This window comes from Arvicola amphibius, chromosome 13, assembly GCF_903992535.2.
Source record: "Arvicola amphibius chromosome 13, mArvAmp1.2, whole genome shotgun sequence".
Taxonomy (NCBI): Eukaryota; Metazoa; Chordata; class Mammalia; order Rodentia; family Cricetidae; genus Arvicola; species Arvicola amphibius.
Genome location: NC_052059.1, coordinates 20,030,455 through 20,056,500, shown reverse-complemented (window position 1 = coordinate 20,056,500; position 26,046 = coordinate 20,030,455). Strand labels below are relative to the sequence as shown.

At 42.4% G+C, this 26,046-nt stretch overlaps 1 protein-coding gene across 1 annotated transcript in view; it reads right to left on the bottom strand.

The window, feature by feature from the left end:
* Nucleotides 1-2,601: 2,601 nt before the first annotated feature.
* The window catches only part of Klf12 (Kruppel like factor 12), a 247,326-nt gene continuing 223,881 nt past the window's right edge, over nucleotides 2,602-26,046 (bottom strand). Inside the window, exon 7 of the mRNA XM_042054071.1 lies at nucleotides 2,602-7,436. Within this exon, the coding sequence (XP_041910005.1) occupies nucleotides 7,255-7,436 (182 nt within the window). The 3' untranslated portion in view covers nucleotides 2,602-7,254. The remainder of the gene's footprint in view (nucleotides 7,437-26,046) is intronic.

The window sequence follows — 26,046 nt, the reverse complement described above, 5'->3', positions numbered from 1 at the left end:
GGTCTGTGTTAGGAGAAAACACATACAAAGAAATATGAAAATTGAGAAAAACTACCTGGGACTAAATCATAGTAATAAGAAGGGTGTCAAAGATCTTGGGAGCTCTGGGCAAACACTTGGAAGAAATCAACAAGTTTAGGGAGGTCTGTGGTTCAATGTTTGTCTAGAATTACTCCCCATCAGTGAGTTTCCAGGAAGGAATGGATTTCAAATCCTCTGTACCATTGTCTGATGTGGGAGGTTCTTCTGTCAATGTGTTGCTTTCATTGGTTGAATAAAGAAACTGCCTTGGCTTTTTGATAGGGCAGTACTTAAATGGGCAGAGTATACCGAACTGAATGCTGGGAAGAAGGGCAATGTGGCAGATGTCATAAAGCTCCTGCCCAAGACTGATGCTGGTTAAAATCTTTCCCCATAAGCAACGACCTCATGATGCTATACAAGTTATTAAAAATGGGTTAGATCAAGATATGAAAGTTAGTCAATAAGAGGCTAAAACTAATGGGCGAGGCAGTAATTTAATTAATATAGTTTCTGTGTGATTCTTTCAGGTGTAAGCTAGCAGGGTGGCCAAGACCAAAAACAGGCCCACTCCTCCTACAAATTGTCAATTCATCATCAGCTAGATCATATTCCTACAGTGTTCTCATAACAAAAACCAAGTGAGACACTGGGAACGTGGTAGCCAGGACGAGGGAAGAAAGCTGTGTTGCTATACTACAAAGAAGGTCCTCTTGACTTATTCTGTGCCCCTGGGCATCTCGGCCGTTCTCATTGTGCCTTGGTTTCCCATCCATGAAGGGGAGACCAGTTGTACAGACTGGAGGGACCGTGTTAAAATCCCTCAGCATGAGCTTTGAACCTCCTAGGGTACTTCTGCACTTTCAGACAACACACGGGGAAGAGGGTGTCAGAATGTCTGATGTCAGCACCGCCAGGGAGTAGAGCAGCTGTGCTGGAACATTATCACCTGTTTGCTACTCTCTCTCTCCCCCTCTTGACGCATGTGTCTTCATCCCTCTTCTCTAAAACAGAGTAGGGTAAAGAGCAGATGGTCTTCTTTTTTTTTTTTTTAAATATTTATTTATTTATTATGCATACAATATTCTGTCTGTGTGTATTCCTGCAGGCCAGAAGAGGGCACCAGACCTCATTAGAGATGGTTGTGAGCCACCATGTGGTTGCTGGGAATTGAACTCAGGACCTTTGGAAGAGCAGGCAATGCTCTTAACCACTGAGCCATCTCTCCAGCCCCGCAGATGGTCTTCTTGACCTGAGGTTGGGGCCTGGAGATTGCTGTCCACCGCAGTACCACACTGTCTAAAGCCTGAAGGCTTATTCCTGGCCATACATTGAGAACCATTATTATTGAGTGTTTAGCTCTAGTATAGCTTTGCTGGTAGCCTCGACAGCTTGTCTGGGCGAATTCATGCACTAAGATAGCAGGGGTGAAGAATACACTGAGTTCGTGTCTATGCTCAATCTTACTGTTTATCTCTACCTATGACTCCACTTGTAGCCATAAAACAATTTGAGGAAAAAAAACTTGTGAACTTCGGAATGTACACAATGAGGTAACTGCCAGGATTAACTAAATAACTGTCTGAAGGCCTTTGCAAGTATCACAAGATTTTTTTTTGGTGGGGGGAGGACTTGTCAGTGTTGACCTCCATATTCTCCTTGATGATATCAGGATTTGTTAGGTGAAAAGAGAATGAAGCACAAAAGATGAACTTGTACACTGATGTAAGTGGGTAAAATAAAGAAGACAAGTCTCTCGCTGTTTCGCGCTAAGTGCATCAGTGTTTTTAACCAAGCAAGTCTTTCAGAGCTCTGTTATAAAAGTGAGGTACACTTTATCTGAATATTGTAATTGTCCTACATTGTCATGTACACTGAAGATAACTTTATTTCCCATATTCACCGATCGTATTCAAGTAAGACAAAGAAAATTAAGAGATATTAATTGCAAATAGGGTTACTTATACTTCAAAGTGATGAAAGCCCTTTTCTGTGGGTTTGTGGGAAGAGATCTAATTTACTATGTGCATATATTTACTCTGTGTGTGCTCAAACCGTGCAGGAAAAACTCGGTATGATGCAGAATTATTGCTGTGTGAAAGTATAGGATTATCTCATTGGTCATATCCATTGACAGGCACTTTCAGCGTTTAATTAATTTCTGAAAAAAATGGGCATTAACTTTTTCCTATTGCCACTACAGAATTTTTTTAATATGTGGCTATATCAATACACTTAACCTCATCAACATGTACCTACATTGGAAAGCAACCCCTCTGACACTTAAACAAGAATAAACACCTGATTTTATTGTTTTCAGTTGAGAACCACTTTGCTGAGAAGGATAACTGAGAAGAGAGAATGATTGCTAGATGATTTTTCTAGAAAAAGAACATCTCCATTTTTCCCTTTTCAAGAAAAGACAAGTATGAAGAAATGACCTCATCTTAGTTTTAAACCATTCTGGCTAAGCTATGATAAGTGGCCACTTCGTTCTGACCAAGCACCAAGAACATCAACAAGAGGGACCATTTCCCATGGCAACATCACCAGTTGTGAGTACCATCCACACACAAGGCATAGCTGAATAAGTGGGTTTTTTTATTGTGATGAAAACTAGAAGCTTTCCCCCAACATATGTCATCAAACTATTTACAACTTCTGTAAAATTGGCGTGTTTGAAAATACTTTGTCCACTATCACATATGTTATGAATACAGTAAAATAGCTTCACTCTATTTTTTAAAGATGCAGTACCCTTCCATTTTATTTTCTTATGAAAAATCTGAATTTCTATTGCAATTGCTCAGTATTTAGCATATTTAAAATACCAATGGGCATGGTTTGCTAAACAGACAATACTCTATAATGAAATTGTGAAAATATAGCATTTTGAATTTGTATATACATTTCTTAACTATAAAATGCAGGCAAAGTTACATAGTAGTATAAGCTGATTCTCTAGTCAGGTAATAGCTTACATTTCTACATAGTATGGATTATTACAAAGTATTTCTTGTACAAAAGTTCTTTGTTGATATTTAGTCGCCTGCCGGCTGCTGCATGTGCAGGTGTGTGCACACAGGTGCATGTGTTGGGGGTGTCTGTCCAGGTAAGTGAAAGGCAGTGTGGGAGCAAGTAGAAATGTAATATGGAAGACATGACTGGTCAAATCTCTTCCGGAGACTAAACCAAGACCCGTCCCTTCTGCGGGGAATCCAACCTCAGAACAAGTCAAGGAAGAGATTTGGCTGATGGCATTCATTTATTTGACAAACTTAATGAGAGTGGGGTATGAACTATGAGTATTAAGGCTTCCTGGGCCTATGGTGGTTCATCCACATCAGTTCACATGTGATGCTTTCTAGGCAGACTGCATGGGTGCTGGTATTGCCACTGCTTCAGTTCTATGACGTCTCAATATAAAAGTGATACAACAGCCTTGGAACAACCTCTCAGCTACTTTTCTAGGCAGTCACAAGAAGAAAACAAAGGCATATTAATACTACTGAAGGCCTCACCTCACCAGATTTATTCAATTGCAGCTTTGGTACATATAATAAACAGAGTACAGACTAAGGAATACTGCATCTTTATCCATATACACGTTATCATTCTAATGAGCTGATCTCAAAGTGCAGACTTACATTTCCATTCAGACACAATTGGCAATTTGGAGTTAAACAATTTGTATAAAAATGAACACAGTCTTTGCATGAGCTATTCCAAATTTCCCTCATGACGAACATAGCTTTTCTAATCACCTAGAACTTTCGTTTGTAAACAGTGAAGCGTTTTGAAAGACCCCACCCCTAACTCATCCTCCACTATTCCATTTAAACTTTAAAGTGATATTTAAAAGTGCTCATTTTACTCATGTAACTGACCCTCAACTTTTTGAAAACAAAAAGCATACGCATTTTGTAAAGGCAGTAGTATAATTTCCATGGTAAAGCCATCAGGAACCTCTTTCTAAATGCCCTAACAGAACTTAAAATCAAGCAGTGTCCAAAGCAATCGACAGCAGGAGGCTGGAGCTGAATGGGAAATTTCTCTCCGAACAACTTAAGGTTGGAATATAAGGGACTCTCTGTAAACCCTCAAGTAGCCCAACTCCCTTGTCACTGGGGAGACAATCATTTCTTCCTGCTTGTCACCAGGCATTACCAACCACACACGAGCTCCCTAGCTGCAAGCTGAACCACTTCAAATTTGAAGCCCCAACATGCTCTGCTTAGGGAACACGAAGAAGTCCTTCAGGATACTTTCCCTTTTTCGATAATTTCTCATATACTGTGCTTTTCGAGAAGCTAGATATGCACATAAAATGACTGGAGGCTTTTCTGTGCCTAAGGATATCATATTTCCTTCAGTCCCAAACCATCTGCCTTTATACAGGAAACACATCCAGGAAGTTGGCCAAGGAGGACGGCTTACATCCCCTAGGTGAGTTCCAAGTGAGTTTCAGTTCTTGGTCCAGATCAGAGACATGTTCACTTGTGCTTAGATCCTTTCTAAAAGCATCACTGTGTCAAAAGGATGGGGATGCTTTAACGATGGCAGATTTCATCAGTGATCTTACCATCTCAGTCTGCTTTCCGCTTATGGGGAGTGAGTGGGGGAAGTTTGCTTCCCCCGAGTCTTCCCTAAGCAGTTAGGTGCAACTCCTTTCGTTCTGTGCTAAATTTAAATCAAGATGTCACTCAGGAAGCTTCCCCTGCCTGTCAGTTCAATGAATTCTACCTGTAAAACTTGCAAGATGTCTCTCAGTGGAAAAAGGATTGGCTCTGATGAGAGCAGACAGAATGAAACCAAATCTATCCTTCACTTGAGTGACTCCCCTATACCTGCCAACTAGACTCTGGGGCCAGCGACTGGGGAGATCATGGTTGCTTGCTACTGTCTGAGTTCTTTGCACTGGGCAGTGACTAATGCTGGCATGCATCAGGAAGCCTGTTTTTATTCTGAATGATAACAGGCAATGAGAAGTAGGAAGTGCATACAGTACAGATTAAAAAAAAAAAAATGTTCCAGTTGGTTGAAAAAAAAATTCCACTGGCTGGTGGGTACTAGCCCGTGTAGCTGAAGCTATTTATCAATAGAACTGCAGCCCTTGTTAGAGGGAAAATGCCTGATGAGTTCTTCAGGCCTGGCAAAAAATATAGAGCACATATTTTTTGAAGCCAGGACTTGATCTGTGAATTATAATACTTTTGCCTGAACATTTATTAAAATTCCTTTAAAAGCACTCCAACCCAAGCCATTCTTCTAGTAGTGTTTATAGTCCTTGCTTTGTCAGAATACAATTACCCAAATTAGAAACGGATACTGTAAAGGATAACTCTGTCACCAGACATCCTTCTAGAATGTGCAGACATTTAAAAATGAGCTAGGAATATTATGTGGTTAATTTGTGCAATTTCCCAAATCAAGCATCTGTCACTGAAATATATTGCAAAGGTCTTTGCTGGAGACCTTTAGAGTTAAGCTATAAAAAAAAATCTTAACAACAAAAATCTCACCAAGCCCAATTGCCACACAAAGCTGGGAAAACAACAGCTTTTAGTGGGGACAAAAATATGGTACTATATTGGAAAGAGTGCTTGTTTGGGATGTATTGCTTTTCCTGTATATTTTGCTCGATACAAAAGGCTCTTCATTTGAGGGGGACAATGGAACCTGACTTTCTTGTCCTTCTCCCAGGATAAGCAAGTTACCTGTCCCTGTGGATGCCAATGGGGGAACATGGGGATTCCGGACCAGTTTACAGAGTGAACCACGTAGAGAAGAATCCACGGGAGAGTTGGAATCTTGGCTCTCCCGGTTGAAGAAGCAGCACCAAGGTGGGCTTCCACGGGCCCCTCTTTCCTCTTTCCAAGGACTCATGCCCAAGCTGAACAGCCCCACTGACTGAAGAGTTAACCTTCAGCTCTGCCTAGCTAGTCACCAAAGAACTGTTGCCAAACGAGAAACAGGGAGCATAATCTTTACTTGTGGTACTCAAGCAAGTAGGATGACAAAGAGCAGAAAGATGACCTCAGTGCTGTCACTAGGGCCTCTGAATGGAGGAGCCAAGACATCTGAAATGCTGGGGTGTTTTTTACAATCCCTTTAGTAAGTATGAAAACTGGTAACATGAGTCCTCAGTGGAGCGATTGTAGGAAAGTCCTATTCATTATTGCTTTTCTCCTCCAGAGGAGCGTTATTCCTCCTCTGCTTTGTCTCATTTTCATGCTCACTGACTTTGCATGGGCAGCCCCACCCCTTCCTTGGTGCCGGTGTGTCTAAGAAAGCTCCCCTCCCCCTTGACTCCCTTGTAATCGAACACGGAGGGCAAGGGAGATGGTGCCTAGGTGACAGAACACTGCAGTTTGAAGTGGGGCGGTCGTTATTATTATGACTATTGTCGTTATCGTTTTTTTAGACAGGCTCTTCCTATTCAACTACAGAACGCCTCTGCCAGTCCATGCCAGGGCAGAGCAGGACTAGCCTTTGAGAAACTGCTCTGCCCCTCTGCTGGAACGGATGAACAAAACATGACCGAAACAGAACAGAAACAAGCAAAGACAAACAAATGAATAGACTCAAGGTTGGTTCTCTTCGGGAGAAGGCATGAAGACAAGGTGTGAGCGCTATCTAGGTCCGCCATGACTAGCATAGAGAGCTACTTCTGTGTGCCTTCTTTTGGGGTAACGGAGCTTCCCCAACAGCCCCTTCCTTTCTAGTTCATGCTGCTTGCTGGTAACAAACTGGATGTGTGTTCTGACTTACTGAGATAGGAACTGAAATTTTTGTCTAAAGGATTTGGAGGTTGGGGAGGTGCCATGGAAGAATCATCCGAACTGAGGTCTTCTCTAACATCAATTTGCGGTAGATGACCTTTAAGGGACTGAGAGCCGAGTGTCTGGCCAGCTCGGGAAATGTACAAGCTACAAACATCTTTCCAAGGGCAGAGGACAGAGCATGGAAAAACAATGCCTGTCTCTTCAGGACCTGAGGCGCTGAACCCCCAGGCCAGTGTGCTTGCAGCAGCTCTCCCGTGGGGTGATCATGATGGGGGGTTACCTTCAGGCTGAAAGGAGAAGGGTTCCTTCTTGTTCCTGCTCTGGTTTCAGGCACCGTGGGACGGCGGTGCTGTTGACGTTAACACTGTAGAGGGGGCTCAGCCCTGCTGAGTTAGTCGCTCTTTAAGAGACCCAGCTCTTATGCCCAGCTGGACAACAGGAGCCTTTCTCACACCAGCATGTGCCTCCTCCGGTGCAGGGCCAGGTGGTCTGACCTTGAGAAGCTGCGATCACAGTCCGCACACTTGAATGGCTTCACTCCCGTGTGTTTGCGGTAATGCCTGGTCAGTTCATCCGAGCGGGCAAACTTCCAGGTGCAGCCTTCCCACGTGCATTTGTAGGGCTTCTCTCCTGGAAGAAACAAAGACACACAAGCTTTGGGGCTCCATCCTTTTTCTGTAACGACCCAGCCAGCCCTGAACGCTGGGAAAGCGTTGTCAATGGGTGTTCTATTTGGCAGGTCTCTGTGAGTCAACCTTAGCATCCCACGGGGGCTTTGGGGACTTGAGAGGTGAGTTTCAGTTTCCTGCTGTGACATCAGTGAAGACATCAGCTAACCTTTGGATGTGTGGCTGAGGAGTGATGCTATAGGCATAAGTGGGAAGGAGTGGCTTACTCTTCACGCTGGTGGGCTAAAGGGGAGTATTAACACCCCACAGAGTCTGATTCGGCTCTGTGGCTGGAAATCATAAACAACAGTAAAGAGTACTTAGCTCCATTTTAATAGGCCCCCTTCCCTTCAGAATATGCATCGCTTCAATGTTATTAAGACTGTATAGGACATAGAGTCCAGTTAGCTAGCATTAAAGGAGTCCACATCAATTCATTACAAGGTAAAACAACCCAGACATTAGACATATGCTATTCACAAACATCTACATTTTGTTTGTCCCTTGGGAAGAAATCTTAGACAGACTAACGGTGCCAAAGTGAGTGTGTTTTTCAGGACTAGAGAACCAAATTGAGCCCGAGGAATCCTGAAGTGGGACTGAATGCCGAAAGTCCTTGTAAAAAGCCCGAAGACGTGTGTAACTTGACCAGGCCCTCCAGTCTCCTTGTAAGGACAGTAAAATATCCCAAGCCTGTGCTGGGAAGAGATAGCCTATCCATTGTCCAAATGGGCTCCCAGCGGGGGAGCCGGACAATAGCTGACCCAGGTGCGCTGTTTTCCTAGCTCTCTTCCAAATGGAAGCCCTGTCCCCATGCAACCCTGAAAAAGTGATCTCTCCTGTCCCATCTGTCCAATGGGAGCCTCTAATGACGACAGGGTAGGCAGCTCATGCTAACCCTGTGCATGAAGCTGGAAGGCATCCCCCACTCCACGGGAAAGAAACTGTCCAGTATGGCATGGTAAATTACTCAAGGCTCCAGGGAAGAAAATGTCCCTGGCCCTGAATCCAGCACCTTTCACTATGCTCCAGAGAAAAGGATAAACTTTATTACATCCTCAGACCCTGCTAGTTTTTCTTTGTTTGGTGCTCTCAATCTAGATAAATCCTATTTCAGTTACGTCACTAACACAATACACCACAAAGATCTTACCTTGATGCCCGTCTCCTCTACCCCCACAGCCTAGATTAGGTCCTAAACAAATTCAGCTGTTAAGTTAGTGTTGGGTCTTAGGATCAAGTGGTTCAGTCCCCTGGAATCTAGAAACAATGAGGCACTAGTTGTGACTACAGGAAGCACCAGGATATTCTAACAGGACCCATTCAAGTGAAAGCATACTGACTGTATTGACAGTTTTTGTATTGACAAAAATCTTCAACTTTGAATTCATTCCAGTTGTTCCAAGAAGACAGCATATGCACTTGCCTGTGCTTACTGACCAGCGTTAGAAACAAAGCAAGCACAAACCAGCTAAGTGTCTAACTTACAAAGGTCGAAGATCTGTAAATAGATATATTCCTGCCAATGAGTAGCATGTATTTACATGTTGAATACTGCTGTAGTTTTTTTATATTTGTATTTCTGTATGAGTTCTGGCAGTTAGCACAAGATACACAAATATATTTGCCCCAATGTTCTTCTGCCTTTGCTACCCTGAGTTGATCGGTTGTCACCAAGAGACATCTCTTGGCAGTGGTTCATGCTATGAAGAAATTGCCCAGAGAGAAAGTGTAGAAGCTGAGGTAGAAAGGAGAAAGAGTCTTCTTTCCCCCTCCCCACATTATTGAAAATAATTTATTGAAAATAGCTTTCTTTTTAACATAATATATTTATGGCTTTCCATCCCTATACTCCTCCCAAATCTTCCTCACCTCTCCTCCCATCCAGATCCACCACCCCCCCTTCTGTCAGGGATGATAAAATAAAGTTAGGTAAAAACAAAAACTAACAGAGTAGAATTAGGACAAAACAAACCAACAGTAGGAAAAAAGCCCAAGAAAAGACACAAGAAACAGATAGAGCCACAGAGACCCATTCGTTACAAGCACTAAACTGGAAGCTGTAATAGATACGCAAAGGGCCTATATGGTAATAAGAAAGAAAAAATGTAAATAAATTAAAAAATAAGACAAAACTTTAAAAAAAGAAAAGCTCTGACATGTCACTAGGAAACATGGAACCTCCGAAGATGCTGACGCGTTCACTCTGTTGGCCGTCTTCTGCCAGGCATTCCAATGTATCTCCCCAGCGAGACTCCCTTGGAGAAAACCACTTACAAATAAAAATTGGTTATCAGTTGTAGATAGAGTCCATGTCAGGGGCCATTCGCCCATTTCTCCTTTCGGCTCCCGTACACCATCCATCTAGTGCTGATCCTTGCTGGCCCTGTGCATTTCGCCTCAGTCCCTGTGAGTTCATATGCACATTGGTATTGCTGTGTGCAGAAGGCCTTGTTTCCTGATGTCCTTCCTCCCTCCCCTCCGGCTCTTGCACTTTTTGCCTCTTCTTCAGCAGGGTTTCCTAAGACCCGAGGATGGAAGGGCTTTTTTGATAGAGACATTCCACCGAGGACTGAGTGTTCCATGGTGTCTCTCTTTCTGAGTAATATCTGGCTGTGGGTCTCTGTATTTGCTCCCATCTGCTGCAGGAGAAAGCCTCTCTGATGGTGGCTGAACAAAGACTGATACTATGAGTATAGCACAATCTCATTATTTTGCTACATTTTTAAAAATAAAGCATTAGTATTTGGTTTGGGGCTATCCGGATTCAGGTTTGGGTTCCATTTGGTGGAGTGGGCCTTACATCAAATCAAATATTTGCTGGTTACTCTCATGAAGTTTGTGCCCCCTTTGCATGAGCATATCTTTCAGGCAGTATGCTATTGTCAATCAAAGCATCTGTGGCTGACTTGGGGTTTACACCTCTCCTTGGCTGACTGAAGAGAACCTTCCTTCCCATACCAAAGACACTAGCGCAAAGAGGTGAAGCTTAAGTAGTCACCGGCTTCTCTGTGCTTAATAGTTTGCTGAGGTGTTTTCTTCAGCAATGAGGCCTTGATGTTAATTTTGGGAGAGCAACTTATAGTCTTGGCAACAATCTAGGTTGTTTGGGGGTTCCCATAAAGACCCCTTTGGACAACAACCCTATTAGATGTAAGCCAACCCCAGTGCTGAAAGCTACACTTGAGGACAAGAGATGTCTAATTGGGGCTCTGTCTCCTCTATTGTTTGGCCATCTAGGTCCCTGTTTTATATGTTTTATATTGTACAAAGTTTTACTACTACATTTCATATTACCCCTCAAGTGGCCCTTAGTTTTTCCCTCCCTCAACCTCTTTCTTCCTGCTACTCCTTCGATTCTCCTGTTCCAGGCCCTCCCCATACATCTGTAACTATCTATTTTATTTCTCTTTCTTAGCAAGATCTAAGTGTCCCTCCAGTCACTTAGTCTATACCTAACCTCTGCGATTCTATGGATTATAGCTTGGTTATCATTGACTTAGCAGCTAATAGCCATTAAATATAACCTTATTTGTTTTTTCTAGATCTATGTTACCTTACTCAGGATTTTTTTCCCCAGTTCCACCCATTTACCGTCAAACCTCACAGTTTCATTTTTAATGGCAAATAATATTCTATTGTATAAATGTTCCAAGTTTCTTTATCCATTCACCTGTTGAGGTTGTTTCCAATTTATAGCTATTATGAATAGGAGAGCAATGAACATACGTGAGCAGCTGTGTCTGTGGCAAGATTAAAGCATCCCTTGGGTGTATGCCCAGGTGTGGTATAGCTGGACCTGGAGGTGGGTTGACTCCCGTCCTTCTGAGGAACTTCCTCATTGATTTCCACAGTGGCTGTATGAGTTTGCACTCCCACCCGCCGCCATGGATGAGTTTTCCTCTGACTCCACATCCTCACAAGCAAGAGCTGTCACCCGTTTCCATGATCTGTGTCATTCTAACAGGTGTAAGGTGAAATCTCAAAGTAGTTTTGATTTTCATTTCCCTGAGGCAAAGGATATTGAACATTTATTTAAGCGTATCTTGGTCATTTGAGTTTCCTTTTTAAAGAATTCTCTGTTTAGATCTGTACCCCATTTTCAAACTGAGCTGTTTTATTGATATCCAGTTTTGTGAGTTCCTTATACATCTTGGATATTAGGCCTCTATTGAATGGATAGTTGGTTAGAAAAATCTTTTTTCATTCTGTAGGTTATTGCTTTGTGTGAATTGCTGTATCCTGTGCCGTGCAGAAGCTTCTCACTTTCATGACGCCCTGCTTATTAACTGTTGATTTTTAATGTCTGTGCTATCAGTGCTCTATTCTGAAAGTCCAAGGAAGGCTCCTGTTGGTGGGAGGAAGCATTGCTCAGTTGTGTGGTAGGATGATGCCTGTTTCTGTCTTGGTGAGGAAGTAGCAGATGAGATTAGAATTAGGTTACTGAACCCTGTCCTTATTGTGGGTGGAAAATAGATGTGAAACTATGAAGCCCATGGCACGAGGTTCGCTGGGGGAAAGAGGCTCTAGGCCCTCCTCGTAGGGAATAGGAGAAGCTGGTGTGACCCAAAGCACAGACAGCTTGTATGCCAGGCATGGATTAGATTAGCATGTCTAATTTAGGTACATATAGTCTCCAATTTACTTCTCACAATGCAGTTGCCAATTTAGTGATGGTACTTAAGTCTTTTCTATTTGATAAAGATATAGAAGGGATTTGTCATCTATGGCCCCCATTGTTATATTTTTAAATCTGGAAGGAAAGATGGAAAACAGGATAATTTATCCTTGCAATCATCAAATGACTGTTAAGCATTAGTGTCTGCAAATAACCTTTATCGGTACATGCACACATTAACTTGCTTATATATTGTTTTGACTGTTTTCCAGTGCAGGCAATAATGATCAGTTACAACACGAAATGTATGTTCTTCTGGGTGCTAAAACATGTACCATCTGGCCTTCTTTAGAGAGCCCACTGAACCCAGATCTAAGAGATGGCCACTTCTGCTTACAGTTGGCTTCTTGAATATTTGCTGATTTATTCATTTGGAGTATATTACACATTGCTGGTTTAGGGTGTGCGGAGGTTGGCGGAATACTTTGCTTATGGTATCCAAACTCTCAAATTAACCTCAATTCAAACGTTACCTCTTAGTCATGTGTATAAATGGTATTTTTATTCTCTGTTATCACTCTCCAACATAACTATTATTTGCAAATATGTCCTCTTTTTTTCATCAAGCTACCAGGTTGTATTATAATATATTACTTTAGTAATTATATTTTTAAGTATAATTTTAAGATTATCTTAGTCTGTATAATGTATATTATTGTGTACATACGATGTGTACACATGTGTGCATGTGCCACAGACCCAATACATGTATGGAGGTCATGACAACTTTGTGGAGTCAGCTGACTCCTCCCATATTTAAGTGGACTCTGGGGACTGAACGCAGACCACCAATCTTAAATAATGAAGTACTAGCCGGGCGGTGGTGGCGCACGCCTTTAATCCCAGCACTCTGGAGGCAGAGGCAGGAGGATCTCTGTGAGTTCGAGACCAGCCTGGTCTATAAGAGCTAGTTCCAGGACAGGCTCCAAAGCTACAGAGAAACCCTGTCTCGAAAAAAACCAAAAAAAAAAAAAAATAATAATAATGAAGTACTTTATCCACTGCGCCATCTCACTTGAAATATACTTAATTTTTTTTGCATTTATTTTCTGTGGCTCTGGGTATGCTGGGAGGCCCTGATGGCCAGAGGCTGAAGTCTATTATGGCCTTGCAGCTTTCTCCAAGCTTGGCAACATGAAAGACTCATCCCCAGCAAGGTACCCTACTTTCTACCTGCCGTGATTTGGAGGATGTCTCTAGGCCCGGTTGCCTGACTAATCTCAAGGATGACCCTTGACATAATTCCCTGCAAGCACTCTTTCCCTGCTGACCATGTGGTAATTTAGTAACAGATTCTAGCTATTTTCATAGGGTTGTGCTTCCACTAACCCAGCTATATATAGGAGTGTGTAACTGTTCCCAGGTTTCCCAATGCTATATATTTCCTACACTCTGGAAGAAAGTTGAGTTGTCTCATTGAAGTCATCTCCCAGAGGCCTATGTCCATCACCTCTGCAGCCCTGAACCCTGTTCCCTGCCTCTGCTCTCAATACCTCCATGGATGGGTGACCAACAGTCCCAAAGAAAACCCACATGGGTGTGTGTGGAGTGTGCATATGTGTAATTGCACACTTGAGGATGTTAAAGGACAATATGACTTATTTCTTTCTCTTCTTCCATGATGGGGGTTCCAGAGATCAATCCCAGGCTGTAAAGCTCAGAGGTAAACTCTTTTGCCCAATGAGCTATATCCCATTGGCCAAAAATGTCATCTTAATCGATAGTCACAAGTTATCTGTCTTTATTGTTAGACACGTAATATCTATGTGTGCATACACTGCGTAGTGTTTACATCAAGATAAATACATCTTACTACACACTTATGCATTCATAGGGAAAACTTTCAGAATCCTTTCTTCTAAGTATTTGAAATATTGTTTCTAGTCACTCAACTGTGCATTAGCACACCACAACAGTCTATGCTCATCCAGCTGTAACTTAGCACCGATTGTTCATCTGTCTTTCCCCTTCTATTCCTATTCTTTCTCTGCTATACACTCCTCTGATTCCATCTTTCTTTCATGTGATCAACTTCTTTTTTGTCCCATATATTAACGAGATCCCATAGTCATCATTGTTTAGTGCCTGGGCACATGTTTTTACATAACAGATAACTGAACTGGAGCGTTCTGCACAAAAGGAAATGAGGGCCTATCTTGTAAGAGTCATTCGACTTCATCAAATTTTAAAAGGTATCTTTAAGATCTCTTTTGATCGTTAGGAAAGTACGGTAACCTCACTTCTGAAGGACAAGAGCAGAGTGGTAACAGGTGGAGGATACCTCTCTGGCTGCTAGCTGGTTATCAGCGATGACAGTTTTGTGTAAGGATGGAGTTCTGTTCCGTCTGTAGCTCCTTTACACATGGTGAAAAGTGACCACTGTGAACTATGATGAATGGCGACTCTACTGAGTCTGTGAAGGGGTGACAACATGGGAAAGATCAGAGACTGGGGCTTTAGATGTCAAAAATCCTGTTCAAAGTTTTTTTGTTTTTTTTTTTTTTTTTTTTTTAAGAGAAGATGTCTTGGAATGTGACAACTGTTGGCAATTGTCTGATCCCATCGATGAGAGGTAAACTAGCAGTGCCTGACTGAAAAGCCGTCTGTGAGGTACAGCAAGTAGTCATGAAGGACAAGGGAACAGGTGTCAGGAGAACTGGAGCAAACCCTCCCGGATTCCTACCAAAAGCCAATGAAAGTAACATAGATGTGTAATTAACTGGAAACCCTGCTTCAGGGAATTCGCAGCTGCCTGGGAAGGGGAAGGAAAGAAGAGCAGCAGAGAGTGGGTATAATTAACCGAGTTTTCTTAAGAATGATTTTTTTTTACTACATGAAAATAAAATAATAATAATATACATAATATTCATGGCTCCCTGCCCCAGTGTCTCATTAGCCATTCTTTCCACCACCTAATTTTAGCAACAGAAATAAAGGCAAAGACCGCCAATCACTCTTTAAACTTAAAGGCTCAGCTCTTAGGCTTTGAGACTGGCTGGATAAGCTGCTCATTCCTGTCTTCTCTCAAAAGAGGAATGGGTACCAGTTATATGTACCCATAACAAGTGTTTCATTAAAAAAAATCAATCAATTTCTCTTTGGACTGGCCAGGTTTTGGGGATGAATAAAAACAATTTTGGTAGTTACTGTACACCAAGATGGCCGCCGCTGCCAGTGGGAGATTTCTGTTCATTTCTTTAGATAGCACAGTGTTCCCTCGAAATTGACTTTATTTGTCTCAGAATCCCACATACGTTATCTCAAACTGCTTTCCTGGGAAATATGCTGAAAATAAAAATATCATGCCTACCTTATTTCTTATTTTTGTGTGTGTGTGTGTGTGTGTGTGTGTGTAGGGATGTTTTGGCTATATGTGTGTCTGTCCACCACATGTATGCCTGGTGCCAATGAAGACCAGAAGAGGGCACTGAATTCCCTGGGACTGGATCTCCATATTATGGCTATGAGCCACCATGTGGGTGCCGGGAATCAAACATGAGTACTCTGGACGAGCAGCTAGGGCTCTTAACCACTGAGCCATGGCTCTGGGCACCATGCCTTCTTTATTCCTTTTAGGCAAAAGGGTTAGGCAGTGACCAAATATAAATATAAGCCTCTGCATGCAAAATCTTTCAAAAACTATTTAGCATTTTACAAAATACCTGGAAGTTGTGATTTCAATATCAGCCCATTAGTGATTCCAATTTCTTATGTTAAATTCTATAAAAGAGAATGAAATTATTGGCAAAAGTTTGACATAGTATTGCAGCAGTAAGTCTTGGCATGTGGTTTTATTTTACATAAAGTTAAATGTAAGAAGAAAAAACAGAATATAACGTGAGGGATGGGTGCCTAGTTGGGTGACGCTATGTCACTCCTTTGAGGTACAGTTAGCTTCCTTTTAAGTCATTTCTTTCATTGTTGTAGTTCCTATTTTAATAAAACATTTTCAGCGTAATCTTAAGCAAGTAAAGATACCAGACTGGGGTGAGGACCTCTGGGGCTGGGAAGGCAGCTCAGTGGCCACCTCAGTGGCACTCAGGTGTGGGAAGAGAGAACCAGCTCCACAGACTGTCCTCTTCCTTCCTCAAGCACCCTGTGGCCTAAGCATCCCACTGCCTTTCCTGCGACTTATACCCCATCATCAATAATAATAACTCTTAAAAATGTATCTTTTCGCTGTTGATCTAAAAATTTCTGAACAACACCACACTCTTGCAGTTCATGTTGGATACAACTTCCTATGCACGTATGTACAAGCAGAATGCATGCGCATACTCCCAAGAGGTATTAATGAGGCCCTGGGAAAGTAAGAACTCACATCAGAAATTTCTTTTTCCCTGACTCGAAACAGCCAACACAAACTGATTTATTACAAATTGCTTGTCTCTTGCCATTCTGGTTAGAGAAAAGGATTAAGACCAGCTCAGGGCATTTCCATGGCATTTACCCAGCAGAAGGTTCAACAAAGTCTAAAGAAAACATCAGCTATTGAATGGATTCACGAAAACCTACCGAACAAAAATCACTTCTGCTGGGCCTCCCATTTCACCACCTGAAATGCTGAAAGGTAAATGTGGACCGAGACAAAGGGCAGGTGCTTTTTCATATGAAAATGACGTGTGAGCAATATGCTTAGAGGAACGCGCAGTTTCAAAAGGCCTGCATTAAACAAAACACCCGGGTGCTCAGCGACTCTTATTTTCTCAAGCAACTGAAAAGGAACACCTTGAGCACCAGGAAGCACAGGCATTTGCTAGGTTCAGAAGTGCAGTTTTGAAATATGTCCCTGTTTAACTTTGCTGAAGCCACAGGGCCCAGACAGTGACAAATGAGCTGCATTACATTCAGGGCTCAGTGTAGTCGCTGTGACAATCTGCTTCACTTGAGGAATGGCATTTGCATATGAGGAGGGGGGCGGGGAGCCAGAGTCAAGATTTTTATCTTGTCTTCTGGGTTCTGTTACATTTAGTTCACAAAAGTTCACAGATTTATAGATCTGGAAGGAAATTAGGCGCTTTCAAGATGAGGAAATAGAAACCTGGCGACCAAGAAAAAGCTGGCATTACCAGCTTCTCTGAGTCAGCCAAGGATGGACAAGGCCACATTCCCTCTTGGGGCTTAAAGTAGCCAGCACCGCCTGGAGCTCTAACATCAGGCAAGATGGTCAAACATGGAGCTGGGCTAACCACCTGCAGCTGGGCTAGAGGCTGCAGCATGCAGTTTCGAGAAGCGGTTTCCACGTCTCTAGAACCTTGGGTTATCACCTTTCCTACAAGCTGTGAAACTCTAACCCGCACACTACACAATATTTAATTCTATGACTAAGAAACTTCAGGTATTCCCCTTTATTGTGAAGAAATAAAAGTCAAACAATAAAGTTGGAAATACATCTTTTTTTTGCTATCCTGTGAAACATGAAAACATTTGTGTGTGTGTGTGTGTGTTATCAATTTTTTTCATGTGTAGTTGTGCTCACCCACACAAGCATTTGTACACATGCATGCAGATCAGAGAGGCTGACGTCAGGATGCCTTCACAGTTGATTCCCCACCTTGCCTTTTGAGATATAATCTCTTCTTGGATCTGCAGCTCACTGATTTGGCTAGACTGACTTGCCACCGAATACCCAGAATCCTCCTGTCTCTGCCCTGTTCCAGTGCTGCTTCTCTCTCTCTCTCTCTCTCTCTCTCTCTCTCTCTCTCTCTCTCTCTCTCTCTCTCTCTCTCTCTCATAGGTACTAGAGGTTCATAACTCGGGTCCTCTGAGCCATCTCTTCAATCCTTCTCTTTGCTATTCTGATGAAACAAATTAAAGTTTTCAACTAGCTGGATGTCAATCCTGATTCTATCTCTTGAAAATATTTTAAGTACAAAACTGCCTGAACCAAGCAGACCAACCTATTGTACAGTGTGTGCAATCCATTTATTTGTCTTGTTAATTCAATCAAATAGTCAGTGTATTACTGGAATTCCCCTGAATGGTCTGGACTACCTTCTTCACTGTGTGTGAAAGTGACTAAGTGAGCTCCTTGTGTCTTCCCCATGCTGTTCTATAAAAGGCAACCTTGATAACAGTAGCAAATAAAATGTTTGCTAGAACATGGGAAACTCTCCACACGCCATGACCTTTTCTAAGCAATGTCATGATTTGAACACATCTGACCTTGGCAGCTTTGTAATCTAGCAGTGGCAGTAGCTAGCCCTGCTTCACTCGGGGATCCAGTTACTGTTATAGCCACTTTTTAAACTGCCACTCCACACTTGAAGTTACTGCTTTACGAAACCAGGCGATCTAGTCAGAACTGGCCTGGCAGACCGGGGCCTGAGTGACGACTTATTGGATATACAGTATTGCTGACACAAAGTCTAGCCTTCTCACCCAGAGAGCAAACAAGGAATGAAAATATTCTCTGATAAAATGGACTTCACAGAAAGTAAAAAGTTCAAGGTTAAAGGATGTTGTTTTATTTGGCTGTTCCGAGTGGATATGGCGATGTGGTGACAACACTCATTTGCTATGTGTCCGGTTACCTTTTCTTAAGTTTCTTGTGCAGAGAACTCTTCTTTAACCTGTCCCATATGTGCCAAGACTTTGAGCTTTTCTTCTCACTTACGCAATCCCCTTATCCTCACAGTCTCTGCTCCAGCCTCCTGGGAAATCCTAAGCGTGTGTCTACTTTCTAGTCTCCCTTCTACACACAGGGATGGTGCCGATGAATTCAGCCATGGCCTGAAAGCTGTCTCAGATGACCCAAGTCTAATTCAGCACCTAACACCTCAACAACATGCCTCTCCTCCTGCATTGTTGTAGCAAAGGGGTAAGCTTATCTACACCCTACACCCATCACAAGTTGTCCCAAACCTTTTTGGGTGGAGAGATTTTTTTTTTTTTGAGACTCTTCCGTAGAGAAATAAGGGAGGTATTCCCTGCCTGCTCCACCATGATAATTGCAGGTGCCAGTTCTGTCTTCCAAATGCCTGTCCAGCAGTCCTCTCCCTTCGGCTCCATAGGAGCCGTCTGTCTTTCCTTAGGTTTTGTCACCATTTACCAGGATCAGTTTTGATGGTTTCATTACGGAGCACTATGTCCCATCTCTTTCTGTTTGTTCTCTGCTCTGTATTGAACCATCCTGCAGAGAGCACCCCCCCCCCCAGCAATACGACAGCTAGCCAATAGAGATAACGTCTGTAGGGAGGTGCCAGCGTGAGCTCTCCACAACTGTCACTCAACCGCGAATGACAGAGTCTGCTACAACAGCGCCTTCCCGTCAAGCTTTGAAAGGCAGTGCAAACAATGGCAGTAGCCTGTAATGTTTGAGACAGAAGTTGCAGAGGAATCCGCAGGACCACAGTTCCAAAAGAGGTAGCCCATGCCTAGCCCTGGGAAATTTATTTGACAGTCTAAGGTGTCCCTAATTCAAGTTCCCATGCTATATGCATCAGAGCACACTTTAGGAAGCTGCTGCAGTAGGTTTCCACGTGGCATCTTCAAACGTCTTCGATATCAGTGGCTCTTCCTATTCTGCCTCCTCTGCCATTTCTTCTTAGTCTTCGTTCCACTCAACCCTTCCTGTCCCGTTATTCTCTTTTCCATCTTCCTACTGCCTGCACTCTAATTCTGCTCCAATGAAATCTCCCACATGCCCCCTTATTATTTTCTTGCTTTCTATGGGTTTGCTCAGATTTAAATACACACATTTAGAGATTCAGCCACCTATGACAGAGAATATGTGGCATTCATCTTTATGGGGCTGGCTTACCTCACTCAGTATAAAGTGTTCCAGCTCCATTCATTAATCTAAGAATGACATTTGTCTTTACAGCTGAACACTGTCATATTGTATACATATACCTACCATATTTTCACTATTCATTCATTAGTTGCTGGACAGATAGACTGTTTCCACTTCCTAGCTATTGTGAATAGAGCAGCAATAAACAAGAATGAGAACGCATTTATGCTAGAATAGAAAGTCTTTTGGGAACATGCCTAGAAGTAGCACAGGTGAATCGTAGTGCAGGTATACTTCTAACTCTCTGGGGAACCACCATACTAATCTACATAGCGGCTACACCAATTTGCACCCCCACCAACAGTGAATACAGATTCCCCTTCCTTATGTAGATGTTAGCGTTTGCTGCCAATTGCCTTTTTGATCTTAGTCATTCTGATCAATAAGGTGAAATCTTATGTGAAAGATGAAATTTCAAAGTAGTTTTAATTAGCATTATCCTGATGGTTAAGGATGTTGAACATTTTAAACAACATTTCTCAGCCATTTTACTGAAGTAGAAGGTCCTTGAATTTTGGTTAGATTTATTTCCTTTCCTCTAATGCTCATGTATGACCTACAAGTCCAAAGTAGTGGCTACCTCCTGTTCACTTGGTCCAATCAGTATACTGCCATCAACATCGTGGACCAATGCAATATTTTGTGGAAGAGATAGTTTAAGATCCTTTTGAACAATTTTATGACATATGGCTGGAAAAATAATATATCCTCAAAGCAAAACTTGTATAGGTATACTGCTGGCCTTCCCAACTGAAATCACATTGCTTCCGGTGGTTCTTAGGGATGGGTACTGAAAGAGGGACATTTGCTAGGTTAGTAGTTACATACTCTGTACCAGATGTGTTAATCTGCTCAAGTCAGGGCACCACATCTGGTACAGCAGTTGTAATTACGGTCAGGACCTGACTAAGTCTTCAATAGTAAACGATACCAGGTTTTATGTTGAGGTCCTTTTTCCACTGGAGGTGGAGATTTGTGAAGGGTGAGAGACAGGGATCTGGGATTACCCTTCTGCATCTATCTATTCAGTCTGGTCAACACCAGCACTATTCACTGAAGATGCTGTCTTTTCTCCAAGATCTCTTTGTCAAAAATCAGGTGGCTGTAGGAACATGGACTTATATCTGCGTTCTCAATTTTATTTTCTTGGTTAATGCATCTGTTTATATGCCAGCATTATGCTGTCTTATTACAGTGTTCTGCAATATAATTTGAAATCAGGATGGCGATGCCTCCAGAAATGCTTTTGTTATTCAGGAGTGTTTTGGTTATCCTAGGTCTTCTATACTTCCACATGAATTTGGAGATTTTTTTTTTCAATTATCTTTTTGAGTTAGAGTCTTGCTGTATTACCCAGGCTGACTTTGACCTGGTATTCCTCTCTTTGACCTGGCATTTGACTCTTAGACTCCTCAGATCATATGCACGCACTACAATGCCAGATTCCTCTAATGAAGTCTTTCTGAAAGATCACCACATCCTGGCACACGCTGGTTATGTTTCCTCCAGTTTCTTTCAGAAGCCTCTTCATGGACTCGCCCCATAACAGTTTCACAAGATTTCTGATGTTGTCATCTTCTCATCTACACAGTTCTTTCCAGCCCACAGTATGTGAAGCACGCCTGCATTAAGACTTTCCTCACTCTGCTCTGTGATGGAAGCTTGTCGCATCTGAAACCCTATGCACTGAGCACCACGATACTGAACGTTGTTTGGGCATCTCTTCATCACTGTATCCCCTGGGCCTAACACAGAGCCCTATGCTAATAATTAACCAAATGAAACGACTGTAATTCAAATGTAAAATATATTGCTTGTGGTGTTTTCTCAGTTGTTCTCCACCTGTCTTTTAAGAATATATTTCCTTGCTATATTTATATGTATTTGTGTGCTTCTATGTGAGTTTATATGTACCACAGAAGCATGCAGAGGGCAGAGGAAGGCATCAGCCTCCCTGGAACTGGAGTCAAAAGCAGTTGTGAGCTGCTTCGTGGGTGCTGAGAACTGAACCTAGATCCTCTGCAAGAGACGCAAGCACTCTTAACTGAACCTAGATCCTCTGCAAGAGACGCAAGCACTCTTAACTGAACCTAGATCCTCTGCAAGAGAAGTAAGCACTGTTAACTTCCGAGCCACCCCTTTCTCCAGGCCCTTCTCCACCTTAGATTTTGAGACAGAGACTCTCGTTGAACTTGAAGCTCACAGATTCAGCTAGACCAGCTAAGCAGGAGGCCACAGGGATCCTCAGTTTCTGCCTGTCTAGCACAGGATAATAGGCACGTGCCACTGCACTTGGCTTTTATATGGGCTCTGAGCCTAGAACTTGGGACCTCACGCTCCAATGAGCACATTACTGACTGGTATGTCTCCCTAGCTACGCATTCTTATTTAGATGAGCAGTATTATAATCTTTACAGTAATAAGCTTACTCTTAATTATAAAGGCTTAATTGAAATGAGCATCACAGACAAATCCTTTGCACATTCTTTCATGATGAATATATAGTCTTCCCAAACACAGTTCGTTATTACTCATGTAGTAAATTCTATTTCAGTAACAAGTATTCCTATCAGTCAGGATAAGGAGATTAATAATCAAAATGTTTGATTCTCAGGTAGAACATGAGAAAGTACAAAGGCTGGGGATAAAATACTCCCCCCTTCTTCTCTTCACATCGCTTTGATAAATGTAAAGATAAAACAGAGCTCAGAGTGAAATGAGGTCCATAAATACCTCACAGCAATTTTAACTTGATGATGTATGTGCTCACATAAATAAAAGTCAGAAGCAAGACTCACTTTGCAATGTATTATTAAACAGAGACACTCATGGGCAGGTGGTTTTACAGGTCTTTTAAGTGTATGTAAAAGATAACTCTAAGAACAGCAATTCAGTAAGATATGGCTTTTAGAATAAAATTCAATCAAATGTGTACAATTCAGGTATGGGCATTTGGATCACTGTGGGTCTCAGGCACAATTTGACTGGAGGCAGTAACTCTCTGATGGGTCAAGGAAACACCCTTCCCTTTAGTGAAAACAGGATAATATTTGTAACACTTTTAAAGCATAGTGAGACAAATCTAGACTGGAAATAGATGCAGAGGTTTCATCCTTCGAGGTGGCAGTGGGAAGATCTTGTTTACAGGGGCAGAAGCCCATCAGGATGGTCGTGGGTCCTCTGTCTGTGCTGCCAGGGCAACTTCCGCAGACAGGCATTTTCTCCCTTTGCCAGTCTCTTCCCCATGGAAGATATTTGCCGATGTGGCTGTCTTGCCCGCCGGATTTAGAACCTCCAGTCTTCATTTTTATATCTCATTCATTGGTATGCAAAGAGTTGTGTGCTGAGCAAGCACTCAAGAGCGGCTTGTCTGGTTTTATTTAGTGATTAATGCTCCTAGTCCATGTCTTCTCGCTGATTTTCTAATCAGTAAAATATTCATAGAGTGGGGAGAAAGGCCAGTCACCAGACATAGCACCAGTTACCTCGCCTTGTCACACCAAAGCACCCCAGTAGCTGATACTAACTGGTAGGTACGTGCTGCCATACAGGGCAGGCAAGGGGTAGTGGCTCTACTGAAGAGATCGGCCTGGCAAGTTTGTGAACTTGTCAAGGATGGAGGGAAATGACAATAACACAGACCCCAGAGCAGCCAGGGCCCCACTGCCCTGCTTTCTCAGCTGGATCCCGGGTTAGTGTTGCCACCTGGCTCTGTTCCTGGGATTCACATAACTGATGGAAAATGTAGCATACTTGCATAGCTGTGCTTCAATGTTTGGGGACAGAGAAATGTCAGCACCCATCCATGTGGGATCTCCGTGTGTAAAGGATCCTAAGCACACACTCTGGATATCCTCATCCTCTCCTTCGTGCTCACATCTGGCCAGCTGTCATGAATGTTGTTCTATTTGCTTCAGTTTTTCCCACATGCCCTTCAACCATCCCATCTTAATATCAGGCAGCACACACTGGAGCTTGCTAGGGAATGGGGTAGGGGTCAAAGAGCTTTATAGGCTTGGTGGCACGAGGCATTTGGGGAAATCAGTAGATGTTATTGACTGAAGATCTAGGAAGAAAAAAGTCGGGTACCCAGGCCACTTCAGGTTGGAGCTGGGTATATGAAGAATAAACCATATATACCCAGACACATCTGGAGACCTAGGCACAGCTCCACCTAGGACCAGAATGCCTGCACTGTGGCACTGTGGCATGCTTGGTCTTTCATGGGCACCTTGCTGCTTATGGACAAACTCACCAAATATGGTTCAAGACTCTTTCTGCCCTTCTGAAATTCAATCTATGTAAATGTAGGAAACGTTAATCCATGAGTTCAATCTATGAACATGGCTTTTCAAATAGAAAACTGAATGCCTTAGTAAGGATGTAAAGTATATCCCTTAAACGACTGTTTTATTCACTATGGCAGCACACTGAGTTTACTAAATGATGATTAGCTTTACGGTCAAACAACTACAACCTACACATATTAAATCTATTAGAGTGCCAAGAAAAGGTATTTAATTATAGCCATATACTCACAATGACATATACATATAGCTGGATCCACTTTAGCAAGAAACTATTGAATGCCTATGATATGGTATCACTGTATTTACTTGGGTTATAAAACTGATGTACAGAGTCATACATATGTAATGAGACTTATCTGTGTATAAATCTAAATAAGAAAATCTAAGATTCCTACACCTTAGCTAGCTACTCCAGGCTTACCAGTTATGGGCTAAAGATTGATACAAACTTTGTTCTTGACTTCAAATTTCATTTCAATTTTTTTTTATTTCTCAACACACTTCGCTGTAGTCTGGGTATGATTTGCACTCTGACATTCCTAGAAACATCTGGGAAAACCAAACTCAGGCTGAAATCTAACCCTCACTATGAGACATTAAAGGTAGAAGACTTAAGATCTTGAGAAAGTGTAGTCTACGGATGGGAATCATGGTGAAGGTACCACATAAAGTGGGTCTTCTAAAAAATCCAGTGTGGCTAAGTCTCTGACACATTCCTGGCTCCTGTCCAGTGCCAGCCAATGCATGACTCTGACACCAAGAAGACTACCATCTAACGTAGGCCTTCGACCTTGACCCAGCTATAATTGTGCTCAACCTCATTTCATTACAGTTGCCTAGTCTATGAAATTGTGCTATCAGCATTAGAGAACAGACCAAGACAATTATACTGCTCATATTCAGGAAGGCTTTGGTCAGGACTTGCAAGCACCTTACTAAGAGAAGATCTACCCTGAAGATGCTCAGTGAGGACTTAGATGGACTCAGGATCTTCACCAGCCCTGTGCTTTATCTAAGAGTCAGTAGCTATTGGAGGGGGGAATTGCCCTGAAAAACGGAGTTCAGTGTACCATGAGCTATGCATTAGTGATGCAAACATTGGAACAGGATTGTCATACATATCTGAAGGTTGACCCAAAGGCCACCAGGACAAACAGCTGCCACCGAATCACCCCCAAGCCACTTTAGAATCTCATTCAGAAAAAAAAAAAAATTATAGAAGTCGATTTAGAAGAAATCCATGAATAGCAGGACGAACTGGTGAGTCAAGGGAAAAGTGAGAACCTGTGGAATCTGCAGCCACTTAGGACCACCGTGTGTGGGAGTGAGTGTGGAGCTGGAAGTGGCTCTCGAGTGCATCAGCACACGGAATTTATAAACAACAGATGATCCGGCCACACCGGCCACAACACATGCTCCTTTCACCAGGGGAGGCATTATTAATTCGTGTGAAGTTTCTTTTTAAAGATAAAGAAGAACAGATATCAGAGCCTGTTAAGTCGGCATTGGTTACCAGTTTCAAACATCCCTAAGGAACTCCTGATGAAGTCGGATAAATGAGAAATGTATCTCCCTCAAGTTCAGCATCGTACTTTTCATATAATTTTTAATGAACGTTAAGCACGGCTGGCCTATTAAGCCCAGATTTATGAGAGAGGTACAGTATTAATTTATAAAGTGAAATATTTCAAATATCTCAACTCGTTTGAAAGAGAAAAAATATATGCTAAAATTAACGTTTACAAGCTCGGTTTGCAGTTTTTAACCCTGTCTTTCATTCATCACTAAA